This window comes from Leptonotus elevatus, chromosome 10 (genome assembly GCF_054856555.1).
Source record: "Leptonotus elevatus isolate MCC_2025b chromosome 10, RoL_Lele_1.0, whole genome shotgun sequence".
Taxonomy (NCBI): domain Eukaryota; kingdom Metazoa; phylum Chordata; class Actinopteri; order Syngnathiformes; family Syngnathidae; genus Leptonotus; species Leptonotus elevatus.
In genome coordinates this window covers 21,935,259-21,955,810 of record NC_141248.1, presented here as the reverse complement: position 1 = coordinate 21,955,810, position 20,552 = coordinate 21,935,259, and the positions used below count along the sequence as shown (strand labels likewise).

Sequence of the window (20,552 nt, the reverse complement as noted above, 5' to 3'; positions counted from 1 at the left end):
ATACAATACAACACAGTAGAGATGTAACAAATAGCTAGCAGCATAAAAATAGTAATACAATAAAATACTGTACTAAATAAATTGCAATGAAAACAATAAAACAAAATGCAAAGTCATAAAGCAAAGCATATTTTACTCCATTGTATTTCATTAAAATACAAAATAATTCATTATACAATATACTATACACCATGTATAGTTATTTTAATTGCAACCTAACCACCATCTTTACTGTAACTCCCCCCCGCCCCAACTTTATTTAACAAACATAAGTTACAAGAAACAATTACTACAATAAATTAATTAATAACATTTTACATTTATGAACACTGAATATAACGTTAGGGGGTACACATTATATATACATCCCAAATATAATTATACAAATATATTATACTTCACACAAGCAGAAATATTTAATATTGTTTTTCCCCATACAATGTCTGATAGAAGAAATATAAAGTTTGAGTTTGGTCATGGAAACAAAAAAAGGATGGAGTAGGTCCCATAAATGTACACATCTAGACATTGCCAAAATAAGTGAACCATAATTTCAGTTGAGCCAGAGCAAAAGCTCACCTGTCTTTCTTAAACCATCCTTATTTGTAACGTCAACATTCCTCCAGACTCCTGTGACGTCAGCGCGTCTGGCAAATGCGAAGTGTGGATAAAGGGCGCCCCCTGGCGTACCGTGTGTGCAATACGAATGAGGTTATTGGAGTTTCATTGAAGTACTGTATATTTGTAAATGTGAAAACGAAAAAAGAGGGGGGAAATCAGGTAGAAAAAGACAAACACACAAATATGTCAGCCATTTAAATATTTTAAGCAATTCGACACAATTCCCGGTTCAGCACCTACCTTGTTTTCCATGGTAAAGTGTCCCTAATGTTGTGTCTCAACACCTTGAGCTTCACGCTGGCGGGCTGATGTGGTTGCATAGCAACGCCGACTTCGGCGACGTTGAGCGTTAGTCAAAACGTGTCCAAAATATTCCCCCAACCACTACATAGCGTAACCACATCATATAGTGTGCTCTCGCGTGTGTTGCAATCACAACGTCAATAAAGAGCATCCCAACGTGTATTTGTGGGTCAATCTCGAGTCGGCGTTAGGACCCGGATGCCTCGCCAGACAGCCAGCGGACACCGGTTGACGACTCCGTCCGCCGTGCATCTTCTCACCTGACGAGGACCGAACCTTCTCCCGGGGGTCCCCTCACACATCGAGCGGTCCGAACACAGCCAGGGCGAGAAGCGAAAAGAAAAACGAACAAAAAAAACAAATAAACCTCCCGCTCCCCGACCCCCCCAACGTCGCCTTCTCAGCCATGAGCCAGAGGTTCACCGTCTCCAAGAGCGACGATGTCGGGCTCCCCGCGGACATCCAGGGGGAAGTGAACCTCATCTTCGAGGGCGACAAGCAACCGAGCGGAGCTGAAGCGGAGGACGATGCGGCCGGGATCGACGGAGCCGAACCGGCGGCGGTGGTGGCGGCGACGGAGGCGTGGACGTCCACGGTGGTGACGCTGAAAGGTAGGACGCACGCACAGCTACAGGCTACATGCTAGCACAGATGTGTGACATGAATGTGGAATGGGCCAGATAAAGGTCACCGTCTGGATGTTGATATATAATATTTTATATGAAAAATGATATATTTTTCCCCTCCTGCTACTGGTTCATTGCTTGGCATGTTTTGCTTTCAGTTTTATGATGAGTAAACAAACACGTGTTGGTTTAAACGACTGAATCCAGATTATGTAGTCAAATACATTTCTTCTTCTTATTATTATTATTGTTATTATTATTAGTCAATTTGACAAATAATTTGACAGTTCCGAACATCTGGGCTTTTCTGATATTTCCGCAATGCAAATGCTTCTTTTACACAGTGAAAACAAACAGCGTATTGTAATGCATTTGCCCGTGATTAGCATACAAACCAGGCAGATTGTTATAGTCGTCAAAACAACATTGCATCACATTTTGAAATCAAAAGAATCCTCACAAATCAAAATACAATGATTGAAAGTCCAATGCTTTTCAATGAGTGCAGAGCTTCCTTTCACTGAGTTGACCACCATTTTTAATTGTGATGTAAGCTAGGAATGATCAGTATTTCATACCGGCCCCGCTTGTACTCCTTTCTGGTGTGTGTGCGTGTGTTTTGTTAGGCCACCAGTAACAAACAAAGAAGAGTTTCACAACTAGAGTGATTTATTCACAGACCTGCATATGGACTGTCAATGCCGCTTACTCGTTGTTGGGAGAAGTGAAGCTCCTGGCGGCCATCTTACATTGCCATTCACTAAGGCCGCCTAACTTGATTACGTTTTCACGTTATTTTCTGCCTCTACGGCAAAAATTCCACAGTGTATTACATAGTTGTACCAAAAACTCTGGGAGAAGCACTACATGTATATTTCATTGCTCAGGAACATACTTTTAATTTTCTCTTATAATGTAAATCTCCGGGTACTTCTCGAAGATTCGTCTGCATCGTTCGTGTTGTCAGAGCCATCAACAATCAAGTGAAAGTAAAGCCCATCATGAAAAAAAAAAATCACTGCAAAATGAAAACCTTACCTCCGTGAGTCACAGTTCACAATATTGAGATAATATACTTTGAACGATGCAAACGGTGAAGTTTGAAGCTCGTGTAACTCCATAGAGGGATCCCAGCGTTAAAAAAAATGCACCGTGTTTTCAGAAGAAACGTAACAGAAGCTGTCAGTAAAAGTGGCAACGTAAGATGGCTGCCCTCTGACTTCAGCCACGAGGGACTTATTGACACTCTATTCATTTATTAAGTTGCATTGTTATTAGTAATTTTTTTTTTGCAGAGGATAAATAATTTATTACTGTGTAGCTTCACCATTTGAGTTCAAATTCTTGCGTCTGTCACCGAAACGCCACAACACGGATCGATTCATTAGCCTGTCTATGGCATTTTGTTGGGTCATTTGTAAGTCATGGTACCATTATATTATTATTATTGTTACAATTCAAAAATATGATGCAATTTTGGTGCAGAGTGCGTCTCGGTGCAAACACAAACATGTATCAACAACTTTATCAATCCAGGGTTTTTCCTGTGTACAAAATTCAGAGGCGGCCACCTCCAGCTGTGTTGATTGAGCTCGGCAGCAACTCATTTTAACTGCAGTTGCAGTGTTGTGTGTGTATATATATCAACAGCAGTTCACCGGAAAGACCTGAAGCAACAATCAAAGAAGAAACTAATTTTTTTCTTCCTTTTTTTTAATCTTTAATGTACCAAAGAAGAAAAAGATCATAGAACAACTGTTGCACACACCCATTTCCTGGTTGTGAGGCAGAGGTGGCGCGCTCCAACCATCGTCAATATCATAAAAACACTGTATATACAATAAACATAATAGTTTTTTTTTTTTACACTGAACTAGATTTACAATCTAATATGTAGTAGTGGATGACTTTTTAATGATTGTAGTAAAAAAAAAAAAGAGGCAACTTTGTATTCATATAATTTCGCATTTCTAGTCCTTGATCGTAAAATGGCTGCAGAAGGGCGGCCGATAATGGTATAGGCCACCGCCGCGGGTACCGATACCTTAAAACAAGACTAGTATTGGCACCGTTACCGATACCTGGTATCGCTACTCACCCATCATTTTGAGCTAGGAAAAACCCTGCAAGCAATCGAAGTGCCTCTTACCAGACGTTGTTGGCCAACACTACTCTTTGCATCCAACCAAAGTCAATACAGCTCTGCTTACCTTGACTAAAGTCATGTACCCTCGATGTTTAATTTCACACTTAATAAGTTTCCCATAATGCCGTATGTCTTGTTTAAACGCAGCTCTTGTATTGGCTCGTTTGTGGCCGTGGTGAATGTACGCTTACTAATGGAAGATCTCAGTAGCCCGCTACCTTACGATGTGATGCATATCGTATTGATCGCAGCGAGCCATTATTCGGCTTTGCAGTAAACAACGTCGTTTTCTTGCTCTGCGTCTCCGCTCTGCCGCAGCCGAACGCGCAGCCGTAATACATTAAGGAGTTGAAAGGCTCCCCCAAATTCCCATCAACGTTGGCAGAGATTAGCATACAAAATGAGCAGCCATTCCCATGCAGTCAAGTGCAAGCGGGCGCCTCTCTGCAAATGAATCAATGCGTTTCAGAAGGAGGCTTTTACATTTAATGACATTTAAGATTAGGCGGGCGGATTCCCATTAACGCAGCTCTTGATTTTTCCTCCTTCAATTTCCCTGTGAGGAAAGTATTGAAGCAGCGGACTTTCATTTTGTGCCAATGAGAAAGCACTCGAGCAACTTAAGCCACATTGCAAACTGTTGCATAATAAATGAAACTAAAGGAAAAACGTAACAAACAAAAAAAAAAAAAACACTTGCTGAGAAGAGTAGAAAACACAAGAAATTGACACTCGCATAATCCCCAAACACTTTAATATAATTTCAAACTCATTTTACAACATTACCCTTAAAAAAAGGCTTTCAGGTGATTTTATTTTGGGGGAAAAAAATTCTCTTCACACTGTTGTGTCGCTACAATCCCAGATCATGCCTTTCTGCTGTAACGCCATCAGCTCCTGGCGTGCCACAGTCAGCAGCCCCATAAAAAAAAACGCCGGGAATTTTTTAGTATTAATTATCATCGATTTTCTCTTCAAGGTGGTCTATAGGATAACTGCTAGTTTCAATTCAAATTTATTTCACTCTTTAAAAAAAAAAAAAATTAAAGGGGATAGGAAGAAAACTTGTTGTATCCGCCCCAAATCAGCAGAAAAAAATAACACAAAATGAATGACAGCGAGCGGTCAAGACACTTTCAATGTAACAATTCTATAAAATAATTCAACAGCATGTCCTTATTATTTTCCAGTAATTGTGCTTTTATACATTTAAAAAAAAAATACTGATAGACTGAAATTATTTTGTTTTTACAATCCAGATTGTTCCACAAACTGACACCTTGAGTTGAAATACATCGTCCTTTTTGTTTTATTCTATGTTTGTATACTGACTGGTAAAATTTCATGATGGGCTTTATACATTATTTCAGGGCGGTTGCACTCCATCAATTCATTGAATTTGAAAGTTTTAATCGTATAAATAATGCATTAGTGTGGTCCCTGTATCCACATCCGAAAATGGATGTTAAGAATGGAGGCTACATTGCAGTGTTAATGGTCTGCTTAAGGAAACCCTAAAGCTACAAGACTTCATGGTCTCTCCAGTGCTGCTGAATTAACAGCACAATAATTTATGCTTCTTCAAGACCTCCGTTTTTTCCCCCCACTCCCCGCATGCCAATCATCCATCACGGCTCTGGGTAGAACCACAAGGCTGTGCTGGTCCTTAGCAAGTTAGAAACAAATCTCTTCATCTCGGTTTCTCTCGAGAGATGAGGGAGCGCTTTATTTAAAGGACTTTCCTTCTTTTTCTCCCCCCCCCTTTGCTTTCACTTGATGACGGCGCTGCATCTCATTTTCAACTTTGCGGGTTGCTGTGGCGACACAACACTTCTCCCATCAGGACAATCTCACACGTGTTCTTGCAAAGGCAGTAAAGCAGGGTACACGCATGCAGCAATTGGACCGAATGTAAGCATTTTCCATCTAAGTCAGCAACAGGCTGTCTTATCGGATGTCTCTAAAATATTCTCCTGAGGAAAGTGTTGGGTGGGCTGCAAGTGACTGGAGTAGCAAAATATTAAACCTCAATCGCAAATCTGACACAGTGATGTGTGGCTCACTGGATTCCGTGATTGTGATGTGAAATGAAACTATACGACGAGTAGTAGTTACCAGCTAACGGTTAGCTTAAGTCCTACTGTTTCTTTGTATGTTCTGGAAGTCTGGATGCTGCTCAGGCTCTAAAAAGGAGGTGCCCGCGTAATGACGTACCTGACGTAGAAAGCAAAATAAGGAAAACCAGAAAATTGACATTTTGGAATGAATACTGTAGCATTGTGCGTTGTTTGCTGAGATGCAAATGATGTGAATGAATACGGATATGCAAGACTGATTATTGAGAATACATCAAATCAAACCCAAATGTCTGGTACAGGTGCAGAAGCGACCCGCAGCCAATGTGAAACTCTTGAAGCACTAAAAAGGCTTTTTCATCTGTGGAGTGCAACAAAGCTAGATGCTAATGCGTACTAAGTTAACCACTTCAATGAACGGCAAGCTAATCTATGTGTATCACTATTCAGACAAGCTTACTAATGACTATCTGCAACTAATGGTTAGAGTACACAAAAAAGAAAGAAGAAAACTTAGCCAATCAGTGAACTTCAGGTGGCCCGACACAACCACGTGGTAGTCCCGGGCTATTGTTCATGTCAAACCCTGATAAACTCATTTGTTTCCAAAAAACATATAAAAACGTTCTATTTTAAATATTGCCATGGTCCCCCCAAAACGTATTTATACGTTTTTATTTATTTATACTAGAGCATACAGAAGGCTTTGACGCAGCCTCTGATCTGAAGAGGTCGCTTAAAGCAATGGCAGTTATTACAAAAACGGCCAGCAGGCGGCAGCAGAGTATAAGAGATCAACCAGGGCCATGTTGCAACAAGCTCTTTTTGAGTTTGCAACAGGTTTGTGAATAATGATGAAACTTAAGAATATTCTAATGCTAATTGTTGCAAAACGGAAACAGATACAAATATAAAAAAAAAAATCCTGATGAAAAAAGATACTCTAATCTTTCTTTTGTTAGGTTCCATGTTTTTATAGCAATAGAAACACAATATTCTGTGGGCCTTGCAAAATCAGTCAAAATCCAGTAAAACAGCCGAGAGCGAAGGGGGTTGCTTCAGTGAAAATGGCTGGGAGTGAATGAGTTAAGAACACACTTCTTTTTTTTCTTCTTTTTTTTTCATTATCGTGTGTGGTACGTATCTCTCACCTATTAAAAATCATCTGTATGTGTACACCATTTTTAGAGGAGATTGGTGGTGGGCAGTCTTAACACACGCCACACCACATGGCAATCACTCAGGATAATCTCACAGGGATATCCGACAATCGGGGTGCTTGCCGAATTTGATCGCAAGGGAGTGAAAATGCTCAAATGTGTCTCGATTGTCTTATGTGCGCACTTAGCTTAAATCGCATTGAGTGTGTGAAATCTCTTCAGTGTGCCAATGACATTCCGGCGTTTTAGCACAGGGTTCTTCTTCCCTGATTTTGTTTCCATTGATTCGCACCGAGATGTGAGCAAGCAAGTCTGGTCTGGCCGCCGAGTGCACCCCCCCCCCCTCCATCTGCCCTCCTCCCCCCATTCTCTCTCCCTCACTCTCTAATGCTTTTGACCTTGAAGTGGCGTCAAATATATCTAGCGCACGGCGCCATCGATGTGTCCAAAAGGGGCCAAGTGCTCTGCTCTTGATGGAATTAGGGTCAGTCTGCGTTATATCCGGCATCTGAAAAGTGTAAAATAAGTACTGTGTGTTTAATGGTGTTGGTCTTATTGGAGGGGCAAAAGAGCATCAAGGGGATAAAAAAAAAAAAACTTTAATTCACAATATCCAAAGTCGAAGGTCCCAAAAGTTCAGTCACGTGAGACTTTATTGTCAATTTTATGAGACATAATTTGGCTCAGTGGGCTGACAAGTGGCACAATTGAGATACAACAAAGCAGAGTAAAGAGAAACAAATGCATGGAATCTTTATCTTCGGATAGGAATTGGATTAGAATGGTTTGGCCAATTTTTAGTCTTGATTTATGAGCACAAATGGGAAAAATAAACACTACAGATTAATATACAGGCACAAAATCAGATTTGGCCTCCTGAAACTGCAGTGGATAATACCCAGCATAGAATAATTTTTTTTTCGATATTGATTAAACAGCAGGTGGTGTGACTAGGGTCCACATTTCAAAATGTGATGGCAAGACAGTAAAGAATGCATTAAAATCCTTGGCAAATCAACTATATAGCATAAATGTACAACAGACTTTTGAAGACACAAATACGATTCATCCAGTGTAATTGCAAGTGCATTTTTAAAAAAAGACAACAGGAGGCGCTTGTGCTCCTCACTCCGATCCCAGGCTGCTGCAGGCAACTGCTGTCAGAATCGTGTCGTGAAAAAAACCCAGTGTGAGAGAGAGAGAGAGAGAGAGAGAGAGAGAGAGAGAGAGAGAGAGAGAGAGAGAGAGAGAGAGAGAGAGAGAGAGAGAGAGAGAGAGAGAGAGAGAGAGAGAGAGAGATCAGAAGACCAGTAAATTACACAACCGTCTGCATTGTGTGTGTGTGATGGAAGGTGCGTGCTAAGCATATGGCTGAGCGAACGGCGTGTGCGTGCGTGTGTGTAAAAGAGACAGCGAGAGGAATAATGGGAAAGGCTCGCAGTCGAAGAGGGGGAGTAAATCCAGAAATCCTCGTGTGTGTGTTACGTAACAGTGCATGCTGGGGGTTTATGGGGGAGGTGTGCGTATGCACGTAGTATGTTTGCATGCATGTTTGTGTATGTGCTTTGTGGCTCAGGAGAAAATTGACAGAAAGTGGACAAAATCCTCTTCTTGCGGCGGTGGCGAGCCGCAAGGCCGGGCCTCAGACACGCTAACAAGGCCGGGGAGGAGGTAGCGGGAACACGTCCTCCATCTTGCAAGCCCCTCACCATCCGTCACGGGTCAGTGCGTCCACTTACTTGAGGGACGCCGAGGCTTGTCCTGTCGCCAGTCCTGAACCTTTAAAACGCACACCGTGAACTCTAGAAGGAAGGTCAGCATTGGAAATCAAAGGCTGTTAAAAAGGGGTGGCCTTGTCTGCCGGTCGGAAGCGTTGACTTGCATACCTGAATTTTAGGTGCGTAGCAAGAATCGATTAGAATCGGAAAATTGGTTTTGATCTAGAAGATACGAGTCATGGACACCGGATGTACTGAGATATGTTTCCTCGCCCACCCGGGTGGTTTCTCCTTCAAGCTCGGTCCTTTACCGGAGGCCTGGGAGCTTCAGGGTTCTGCGCGGGATCTTAGTTGTTGTTGGAAGTTGCTCCTGGTATCTGCTGGAGCCATTCACCCAGTTTGGGGGTTAGTGCTCTCAGTGGCCCAATCCCTACTGGGACCACTCTTCCCTTTAACCTCCGCATTTTCTCGAGTTCTTCCATCTTGGTATTTCTCCAGCTTTCCTTGTTCCTTTTTTTTTTTGCTTGTTGCTGTCATTCGGGTTTGTTACATCTGTCATGACTGCTTTCTTCTGATGTTTATACACCGCCACTTTGTCAGACTGGTTGGCCAATCACCCGTTTGTCAGTCTGGATCTAGAAGTCCCACAGAATCTTGGCCTTGATGTTCTCAACCAACTTGTTTCTGAGACTCCATATTTTGGTATACTAATCCTGCTACGTGGTTGTGCAGCTCCATTTATGCCTTGCTTGCCAGTATCTTACACCCTGCTGTGAAATGCTGCACTGTCCCTGGGGCTTTTTTTGCACAGCCTGCATCCTGTCTAATGTGGCAGACCCCGGCCTGGATTGATCTTGTGTCTGGGGCCTTTTCTTGTACTACCATGATTAGTGCCTCCGTACTGTCTTTGACGTCCTCAATTTGTCAGTGGTGCATGCCATGCAGGGGCTTGTCTTGCCATGAAAGCCCATCTGGCTCCTTCTCCTTATTGGGCTTCTGTTTGCTTGAGGCATACCCTAAGCAGGTCGTCCCTGGGGGCCATCTTCTTGATTTTGGAGGCCTGTTGTTTCCTCCTGGTTTGTGCCTGTGACGCTCCGTAGTCCACAGCCACCCTCGTTACGCTTTGTGTACAGCCTTAGGATGCTGGACTTGGGGTGGAACCCACCGGGAATTGTTCAAAAATTCAAATATTTGTTCCATGAAATTTTAATAATTTATTCCTAGCAGTCTATTCTCTTCATTTCTTGGCTTCACTGCTCCCAGGACTGGTTTCTCGATTGTTAGATTTCAGCCTTTATGAATTGGGTTATTTCTTGCGGCACACCTGATCATCTTTCACCGGCAGTGGTTGGGAATCACTGCATTAAAGTCATTGTGATGCCTAGTACAAGTTCATTACTTTGGCCTTTTAGCCACCGGACGTTTAGGGAGCCTCGCGACAGATGTTCTGAGCCTCTATTGAGCCATGACAGGCTATTCATCTGCCACCTTTGTGTGCCGCTCAGCTGTCTCCCCCTTTTTCCCCTCTCAGGTCTGCTTGACCTTTCTCTTTATCTCTCACCGACCAAAATTGGAGGCACCGCCGTTGACAATGAGCGCTTGAAGGAGAGCCTCCAACCGGCCTCTTGTCCGTCTTTGCAGTCATTTATTCGTTGGCCGGGTAAACTGCGGACGTGACAACTCTGGCAAACTCTGTTCTGTTTGTAATTCATATCTTTTGTTGGACCTAAAGTTATTTATTCATGATATACTGTATATTTCCTAATTAATTATCTGATTAATCGGTTTTCTTAATTTTATTCTGACAAATGTAGGAATCGGCATCTGGCTAAAAAAAAAAAAATCCGTATCTATCGGCATAAAATGCACAGAACTTACTGACTTACAAGTGAGATAGCGACATGTTGATTCCGAGCCGCTTTCTCCCTCCCCTCCGCCAGCCCAAACATCAGCGTGTAGATTGATGGCAGCTGCACGCACGCACGCACGCACGCCATCGCACCCTGTGTTTGCCTCCCCTGCATGATCCCTTTCTTTCTCTTGGTACAAGTGTCCACCCCCCCCCCCCCCCCATTTTCTCTGTATTTTACCCGGTCTTTCGTCTCTTAGCGTTCCTTGCCGTCTCTCGTACCCACCCCCTCACTCCTTTCAACCTCGCTCCCCTTGGTTTTGGTGCATTGCAGTGGCTCCATCGCCACGTTGGAAGACACAACAGCCTCGCCGAACGAGGTCTCCCCTTCTCCCTCGGTATCACTTTCTCTCGCTCTCTCTCTCTCTCTCTCTCTCCCTCAAGCTCGCAGGCAAACGCTCTCTCGGACGCTTATTTTAGACCCCAATTTTTCTCGTCTCTCTCTCTCTCTCTCTCGCTCTCTTGTTCCCTCTCGAGGCTTATCGGGAGCCAGAGACAAAGCCGTGAGAATGAGCCCAACGGCCGGCGCGACCATTTCCATTTCACGTAAAGCTGCGCTGAATTCGGAAAGGGGTATAAAAAGGCACGGAGACGCAATCCCTTGCCCCTCGCTCCATTCTGCAGCCTGCTTCTTTTTGGAGTCAGGTGTCCTAGATTTCTACATACGCAGATGTCCGTCGTACCTCAAAAAGAGTCTCGTCCATGCCGCGAGTCGGCATTGATTGAACATGTTTGATGATGAGGTCCTGTTTTTTCTCAACTGGACCGCATGCAGATTTCAGGATCACACGGTGTTCCTATTGGGCCTCTTGTCCTAATTTTGCCTGAGATCAAAAAGCAACGGGGTGTAGTAAGACAAAAGGAGGTCACAAACACCTGCTGATGCTGCAGTATGGTGCCACACTATTTTGCATAGTGCACGACTCCTCAATTAAAAAGGTCCGGATGCTTTAACAGTACAGGGACCGAACACTATCGCACAAATTTTTTTATTTTTTTTATTTTTTATTTTTTTATTTTTTTTAAATTTTTTTAAGAGCTCAGTATTGTTCATTCGGAAATGTCATCTATCTATCGCACAAATTAATGCGTGGCAAAGACTGTCCTAACTTCCACTAACAATGTAAATGTTAAAAATCTAATAACACACGGGGTGTGCATCTGTATAGAACGGTGCCTTGTTCAGGATCTGGACGGGAGTCCACTGTCAACATCTACTGTATCTTTCTGACTGTATTTACTCATTTAAAAGCAATTTATGTCCATCATGTTCTATGGTCCAGCTGTTAAGCAATTGAAGCTGTCAAATATTACACATACCATCGCGTAATGATTTGCGTGTGGCCGCCGAGTTCTCATTTAAATCGCCTCAGTCCCGTCTGCCCTTTTAATCTTTACATTCCCGACTTTGTCAGGGATGATGAAAGTCCTCGGATTTATCCGCCATCGCTCTCTAAGTGCCTTTTGTGTTGGAGCCAAAGTTTAATATCTACATGAGAAGCCGGCAGAAGTACAGTGCATCAAATTCTCACTAATGGCACGTCTGCAAACGGAGTCAGGTTTAAAAATGGAGCCCTTTCAAAAGAGTCAAACGGACGTACATCATTCCGGGTTGTTTATGTTTCTGTTGTAGTGACAAAACTACAGGTTTGTTTCCATCCACAATTTCCCAACTGACACTTTTTTTTTTTTTTACATAGAGCCAATCAAAGTGAGATATTTTGCATCCTGAAAGCAGATCCTTAGGTGATGAAGTCATCAGTCTATACTGCCGTCAAACTGATCGCGAGCTGAGTATTTCTAGAAGTGTGTTTTCTATAGCCAATGCAGTTTTTTGCGCATCCACGTGTGAGCGCGTGCCGGGGCGGCACGGATGAAGCATTTGAAGTAAAAGTTGTGCCTCTTCGGCCAATTTGCCGACAGCCAATCGGTGTCGAGAATGTAGGGTCGATGCGATAATTATTGTTTGGTCTTAACCTAGCGTAAGCCTTCACGTTGCAAGCCCGTCCCAACTTAGTTAACTGTGACAAAAATCAAGCTTCAAGTGGAATGAAGTGATTTTGGGTTAAGCAAGTCTTTAATTGCGTTTTACTGTAGTACATCTCCCACAGTCATATAACATATATCCGCACTTTAGCCACATTGCACTCAGTACCCGAGTTGCTTTAGTTAGCTCTGCTAGCACATTCTCAATTCCATGTTTTACGGGTCCCAAACAAGTCTTTGCATTGTCCCTCGCTTTGTCTTCTTAATTAAATGCACCTTAAGCTCAGTTAACGTTTGACTAGCTATCTTTTAGCCAAACTGTGACGTTAATGTAGCTTACCCGCCTTAGTGGGTTTATAGTGATGGATGAAGTTAGATGCTGCAAATTTGTGTGTCTCTTGGAGTTGCAAACCTTGCATGTTGCCATTCTCTTTTTTCACATCTATCACATTGATCTGCAGTTAACCCTTACTGTAACCTATTAAATGTGATAGTGACATAATGTCTGCAATATGCTGTCTATAGAATGGAATCGTTATAGAGATATTTATCTATTTACCTGTTGTATTTTGCTAGCTGTACATTGACCTGAACGCCCCCCCCCCCTTACCCACAATGGGGCAAACCCAGTGTGAAGTGGTGCTCATTATAATTGCAGCTATTTAAAGCCAAGATTCCCACTCGTGAAAAGCTAAAGCCGATTTAGAATTCCATGCATGCGTTACGTAACGCTTTGTCTTTCATGCTTGAACTCCTCTCCAGGCACGGGCTTACTTTATTAATGACAGGGATTGCATGATTGGGCGGTGGTCGATGATGTGTGTGTGTGCGCGCGCGAGCGCATCAGTGAACACAACTATGTCATGTGAGTTTGTGCCGATAGGCAGTTGTGTGCTACTTGTGTGTTTGTGTTGAGATCTGCATGCATTACCTTGGCACTTGACATGGCAACATCGCTGCGTTCGACCACGAAAGGTCAGCGTCAGTCCTTCCGTGTGATTTTCAAAGAACCTGTCAAGTGTTTGCACGGATTAGCCACATTGCCGCGATGGCATTTGACACATTATGTTCCCGGACTGAACTTCCGCTCTCGCAAAAAATGTCTTGTTTGGCACTCGGCTAGGTGACAAAATACTGCAGAGTCCTTGGCGCTGTTCTACACTGTGTTGTTATCCATTTTCTGTCGGTGATGATTGAGGCTGCAATTAGCATCCTAATCTGTCTATTTTATTGATTACGTCATTCATTTGCAAAAAAAAGATTCACGGTAGATGTACACTGTCTGAGCAGCGCTCCGCCAATTGTTTTGAAAATTCAGCCCGCAAAGCTGGTTTAACTTGGCAGCATAAAATTTGGTAGGAATGTCATCATAATTTTTTTTTTTTTTTTTAGGAATGTCATTATCATTAATCATATCATTAATTAATATTAGAAAGTCAGAAAAATAATCCAGTATACTGAAATAATGAAAATCTCATCTCAATTTACTCACAAAATGTCTTAAATTGTGTGAAATCTGTTTAGTTGAACTCAAATCTCTTATTCTGTATGAATGGCAGCAAATAAATTGTACCTTCTGTCTCGTGGAAGAACATGTCATTCTTCTGCCTATCAATATATGTCGCTGGCATAGATAAACTTAAGATCCGTTATTTGTAGTCAATAAATAATCATTCTCTGGTGTATGGGACGAGCGGGACATCGAGGCGTACCCTTCAAGCATTAGCCTCACTGAGCGAGTGAAATCTGTCCCGGCTGTTTGCGTGAACCACTAATTGAATCAGACCTAACCAATTACGGCCTCCGCACTGCTCTCCACACAGCCAGATGTGGCGGTGAGTATTTATCGCCGTTCCCATTGCCACATCAATACTGCGACTTCTGCTCAAGGGGTCTGTGGGGGGCTGGGGGAAGGGGGGGGGGGTATGGTTGTGATGTTACCATCCAACGGGGTCTTCCCTAAACCCTGGGGCGCCAACGGGATAAGGGCTGTAATGGACTCCATCCAGATAGTTGTTTCAAGTGGATCACATTTCCTCTCTTGCAGCTTTGTCTCCTCTGGAAGAGAAACCCAGAGCATCCCACGTCACACTGTTCTATTATTGGACGTGCCAGGATGCCGTGTTGTCAAGGAAACCTAATCTAATATGGATGCTTATTTGTTGATTTTACAGAGTGGGATTTCGGCATGCAATAAACAAAACTGCTTCTTCTTCTTTTTTTTTTTTAATAATGAAAGAAAACACTCCTCCCGTCGATGTAATTAGCTCAGCGAGGTCCTGCGGAGTTCCTTCGCTTCTGACTTCTCTGGACGCGTTGATTTGGTTTCTCTCCTTGGCAAGCAAAGGCAACGTGGGAGATTGATGGAGTGATTCATCTCACTACTGCGCTACTCGCTGCCTCTGTGGTAGAACGGGAACAACAGCAGCAGCAAAAAAGCAGCAAAAACAGTAAAAGCAACAAAAGCAGCAACAGCTCGCCTACTCTCACCCTGTGTGTGGGACCCCCTGCTCCGACATCACGTTCGTCACAAACAAAGCAGGGATGTCAAAGCAGGCAACAGTTCGTAGTAATTGTATTCTTAATTTACGTCGATGGATGTCATCTTTCATTGCCCCAGCAACATACTTATTGCCACCATCGTTGCATGACATAGCGCATAGCGGGGACTTAATCCATCTCTTACCATCACCACTATCACGTTGCAAGTTTAAAAAACATCAACATGAGACAAGGACAATAACCTGGAACAATTTTGAATCAACATACGTACATTTTTGTCATGTCGCAAAGTAAAAAAAAAATGGCGATAAGTTTTGCTAATGTACTCTAAAAACAATTGGGTCAAAAACAACACAATTATGGAGGAAAAATGGACTGATCCACTTCATGGGTCAATTTGACCCAAAATTATGTGTTGTTTTGTACAAAATGACCCAAATTTTTGACCCAAGTAAAGGATGTGACCAATATTTATGAGTTGTTTTACGCTGAAAGACCTATTTCTTGACTCAAAGTTGGGTCAAATCGACCCAAGTAAAGGATCGGTCCATTATTGACCCAAAGTTGTGTTTTGTTTTTTTGACCCAACTGTTTTTGGAGTGTGAATTGAAATCGAATCGGTTAAAGAAACGACATGGCAGTGCAAAGAGGCTAAAATCTGAAAAAAAAAATACAAATCGAACGTCCACAGACAAGTACTTGAAGCAGTGCTGCCAGGAGAAACAATTCAAAATGAGGAGAATAGACCGTTGGAAATAAATGAACACTGTACGCAAAACGGCAGATTTCTTGTTCAATTGGTTTCCTGAGACTGTTTTGTATGTTTCGTCAAAATTTGTGACTAGTTTCCACAGAAATTGTTAATTGGTGAATTTGTGCATATAGGGCAGGGAAAGGCGAAAAGTAGTAGTGTACTAATTAGCACCATTAAGATTTGCATTGACAACTTGAATATTTTAGTACATGTGTACAGCACATGTATATGTCATACTTAAGTCCCCCCCCCCCCCCCCCACCCACCTTTGTTCATCATATCACCCCTGAGCACACACAAGTCGGACCATTGATTGAAAGACTAATTAACTGTGCTAATTAGCGCGGCGCTAAATTCTCTCTGGAGGTGCCCCGCCTCCCGACTCCGGTTGTAGCCCTCTCACCTCACAATAATTTGGTATGTGCTTTTCCCATGCGGCGTGTGGGTAAGAAGCTTAGGCGTTCGGCAAACAACGGTTTCATATTCTCCGCTGACGTGTGCGCACCGTGATAGTCATGCTTGTAATCCTGTTGGCTAAATATGCTGAGCTGTGAAAACAGATTAAGATGCGGCTGTGTTTTTCTTGGCTATACATTCCCAGTGGTGAGTTAAGCGGGTTCAGCAGCTGTCCGGCGGTAGCTTCTTTAAGCGTGACCTACACAGTTTTAGGTTGGTCAACTGCACAGGTTCCAAAGTAAGCAAAGTATCTTGACCAATTTTTAAAACGTGAAAGATCCCACACATGACCAGGAAAAAATGGGTGTGCTTGCTCTTCTTAATGGGCCCTATTTTCTTGCCCAAAGAAAGTCTAATTTAAAGTGCAGTCTAACTGTATGCATGGGTGGAGTTTTCTTTCCGTTGGTATTTTCCGAGATGAGCGCAGGTTCAAGTGGGTGTACCGTTGCGCGTAATTATGGAAGGGAATGCAGACGACTCCCGGATAATTGAAGCGGCTCTCCTCTACCTCTTCAAATTCAGCGCAGAGAGCTGCGTGTACTGTAGATGCATGAGATCATCATTTAAAGTAAAACAACATTTAAAGTAAAGTACATTTAAAAGGAACTGCAAGAAGCTCTCCACTTGATTATACTCCGGAGTGACTATGTTTTTTTCTTTTTTTTGTTCTTCATGACGCAGTTTGACTGGTGCGACTTCTACTCTGGAGCGACTTACAGTGTGAAAAATATAGTAATTGGGTAACTTGTGTGGTACACAACATATTATATAATATTTAAAAAATCGCCACGTGTGCTCCCAGATGTCCGTAGAAGTACCTATCATAAATATCAAATTTTACAAGGATAATCTTTTAGAGACATCCGATAATTTCCCCTTTCTAAAGTCAAAAGGTTGTGAATTGCACTTGAATCTATTGATAAAACTTTTCAGCACGATCCATTTTCAGATGTCAAACGATGGCTAGGAATCCAATATGTGTTTATTATGCACATGTAAATATAAAGCTACTCGCCGCATAGTCAATCAATAGCTTGGTCTTTGTGCCCCGGTCCAAACGACAAAAAAGAGCACAAGCGAGAGTGTCTGTCACATCTCCTGACAGATCTGAGACTTCGCTGACAGCACAGACACTCGCTATCAAACTCCACTTTTATTGGAATCTGGGAGAAGCCTACTGAGGGGCAGCGAGGTGTAGCAGAGGAGCAGGAGCGTGCTCGCCCGTGGGCAGCATAAGGCGGAGGTGGGGCCGCGCACCGAGAGAGAGCAGAGCCCTGGTGGTGGGCGCCACAGCCGAGCAGCCAAGTGGAAAAAAGCCAGTCTGGTGTGAGTAAGTAGGGGGCCGGGCAGTCAAAGTATAGTGGAGGCATCCGTGTTATTTGTTAAATTACACAATACAAGGGGGTGGAGGGTTTCATATAAAAGAAGCAGGATCCGTGCCCAGCTCGTTTGGACGCTCTTGAGTTCCAACCAGTGGTGAGCTGTCGCCTGTGCTTGCCTAAACACTGTCAGAATCATTCATCTGCATTTACTCTAAAATAGTGGTTCTTAACCTTGTTGGGGGTATTGAACCCCACCAGGTTCCTGTACACATTCACCGATCCCTTTATTGAAAAACAATATGATTTTTTTCATGATAGGAATAAGGTTTAGTGGTTGAACAGGCCCTCGTGCTAGCTTGCTATATCCCTAGCAGGGAAACAAGCACCCGGGGAGATAGCTAGGGCGCTAGCTAGCTAGCTATCACCTGGGGCTAAAGCCAAACTGTGTCCGGCTAGCTAGCTCCCTAGCAGGTAAACAAGCACCCGGGGAGCTAGCGAGCTAGCACCTGGGGCTAAAGCCAAACTGTGGCAGGCTAGCTATCTCCCTAGCAGGGAAACAAGCACCCGGGGAGATAGCTAGGGCGCTAGCTAGCTAGCTATCACCTGGGGCTAAAGCCAAACTGTGTCAAGCTAGCTAGCTCCCTAGCAGGTAAACAAGCACCCGGGGAGATAGGTAGGGCGCTAGCTAGCTAGCTATCACCTGGGGCTAAAGCCAAACTGTGGCAGGCTAGCTATCTCCCTAGCAGGGAAACAAGCACCCGGGGAGATAGCTAGGGCGCTAGCTAGCTAGCTAGATATCACCTGGGGCTAAAGCCAAACTGTGTCAGGCTAGCTAGCTCCCTAGCAGGTAAACAAGCACCCGGGGAGATAGCTAGGGAGCTAGCGAGCTAGCTATCACCTGGGGCTAAAGCCAAACTGTGGCAGGCTAGCTATCTCCCTAGCAGGGAAACAAGCACCCGGGGAGATAGGTAGGGCGCTAGCTAGCTAGCTATCACCTGGGGCTAAAGTCAAACTGTGGCAGGCTAGCTAGCTCTCTAGCAGGTAAACAAGCACCCGGGGAGCTAGCACCTGGGGCTAAAGCCAAACTGTGGCAGGGTTTTACTTTCTGGACCTGGATTTGCCACCTCTGCTACTGAGTGCACCAAATTGGCCAAGCAAACTGATAGGCCAAGCATTGTATTTGATCAGATGCAGCCAATGATGGCCAAGCGGGCCATATAATCACGAATCATAAGAGTAGGATGTCTGTCTTGACCTCTACCAAACCCAGGTTAAGAACTACTGCTCTAAATTCTTATATAGATATTCCTTGACATTTGAGTAGAATGGGACAAGCAGCCAAACACACATATTTGTTATTGGTGTCTTGCTCAAGGACACCGCAGCCATGTGTCCGGGCATGGTCTTGAACCGGGATTCCCATGGAGGGAGGGTACAATCTTAACCGCTTCGCCACATCTGCCCTTAGGGAGTACATGAAAGAATTATGTAATTACATCAGTCATACATCACGCATAGAAAATCCACGCTCAGGTTATTTCCACGTCAGAGATGGAACGATGAGGAAGGATTGAGCTGGAGAGACAGAAGCAAGAACAAGAGAGATCCACAGCACGCCAGATTGGGCAGGAGCGCCGTTGCCATGGTGACCGGCAGCCCTCCGTTGGTATTTCAAGCAGTAGGGTGGAATTACTGCGGAGGATTTTGTGTTTGCTACACATCTGGGGTCAGCTAATATGGCGGCGGCAAAGTCCGCCATACGTCGCCGCCCAATAAATGTGTGTCCCTGGCGTGGGAGTTTTGTCAAGGTCAGCTTAGTACACATTGCTCTTGCTTTAGTTCAGAATGTGAAGATGTGATCCTGCTTAGTACAGGGGTGGATCTATTCTAGTGGTTTACAGGTCTGTGGCTATACAGGAATTCTAAAAAAAAGTTTAACTTGAAACATGTGTTTGCATCATTTTAAAGTCAACCCAAATATGTGCCCAGCCGGTCTAAAACACAACATTCACAATAATATTGCCTTTGTTAAGCAGCAAAATGCACTCATTTTTATCCATTTCCAAAATGACATCACAGTTAGAGGTTTCAATCGTTTTTTGTTTTTTTTAGTTATATCAAAAGGAAGTTGTTGTCTTATCTGTTAGCATCTTATAATCAAGCTCCCTGTATGTGTGCCTACTCTACCAAAGAAGAGCCGCAATAGTTAGACATTCACATCAGTCCTTTTCCAATTGGCCGGGCTACTTTTCATCACGGCTTCCCTCCCCTCTCCTCTCCTCTCCTCTTCTTTCCACTTGGCTTGATGAATCTGCTAAAAGGCTTCAATGTCACACCAGCATTGTTATTTAAATATTTGAATGCCGGTTTCACTTCCCGAGGAAGGCGAGCACTTTGGTTCCATTTTTAGACTCGGCTTGTAGATTCCTTGCCGCGTACTGTTTGTACCCTTCCCCCTTTCCGTGAGACTGTTTATGTGTAAACAAACGCACACTAACACAAACACACAGATTGTGTCAGGATGCTCATTTCATGACGATAAAGAAACCAACACGCACCCTGCTTCTCCAATATCATATATAGCCTGCCTGGTTCACACACAACAATTTTCTTGAAAATATAAGCGACGTAATGTGTGCTGTGCTTTGAGATGACCAGCACAGAAGACCCCTCGCATAACAATAAGTCCACCGACAATCACGAGTCTCCTCTCCACCCCCTCCCCCAAATATATATTTAATATTTAGAATTGCTGTTTGTTTTCAGAGCAGATTGGAGAGGAAACAATAGGAAATAATTGTCCGAGGTGATCTGTTAAGCCCGTATCCCACTGAGAGGGGGGGGGGGTGGGGGGGGTGGAGCACGTTGATTTCATGTCAGGGTTCGTTCAAGGTCGCAAACATTCACCAAATGTTTGCCTTACGTTCGCTAGATGTTTACCATGTTTTTTCTTGTCGCAAGGAAATTTTGAAAC

General features: G+C 43.5%; 1 protein-coding gene across 6 annotated transcripts in view; it reads left to right on the top strand.

Moving 5' to 3' along the window:
* Window positions 1-1,071: 1,071 nt before the first annotated feature.
* slc12a5a (solute carrier family 12 member 5a) overlaps window positions 1,072-20,552 on the top strand; it is a 138,216-nt gene continuing 118,735 nt past the window's right edge. For 2 of the 6 annotated variants that reach the window (XM_086086705.1, XM_086086703.1), the window contains exon 1: window positions 1,077-1,535. In XM_086086705.1, the coding sequence (XP_085942831.1) occupies window positions 1,331-1,535 (205 nt within the window). In that variant the 5' untranslated portion in view covers window positions 1,077-1,330. Of the gene's footprint in view, window positions 1,536-20,552 lie in introns of all 6 variants that reach the window. The other 4 variants (XM_086086701.1, XM_086086700.1, XM_086086702.1 and 1 more) reach the window with 4 other exon arrangements.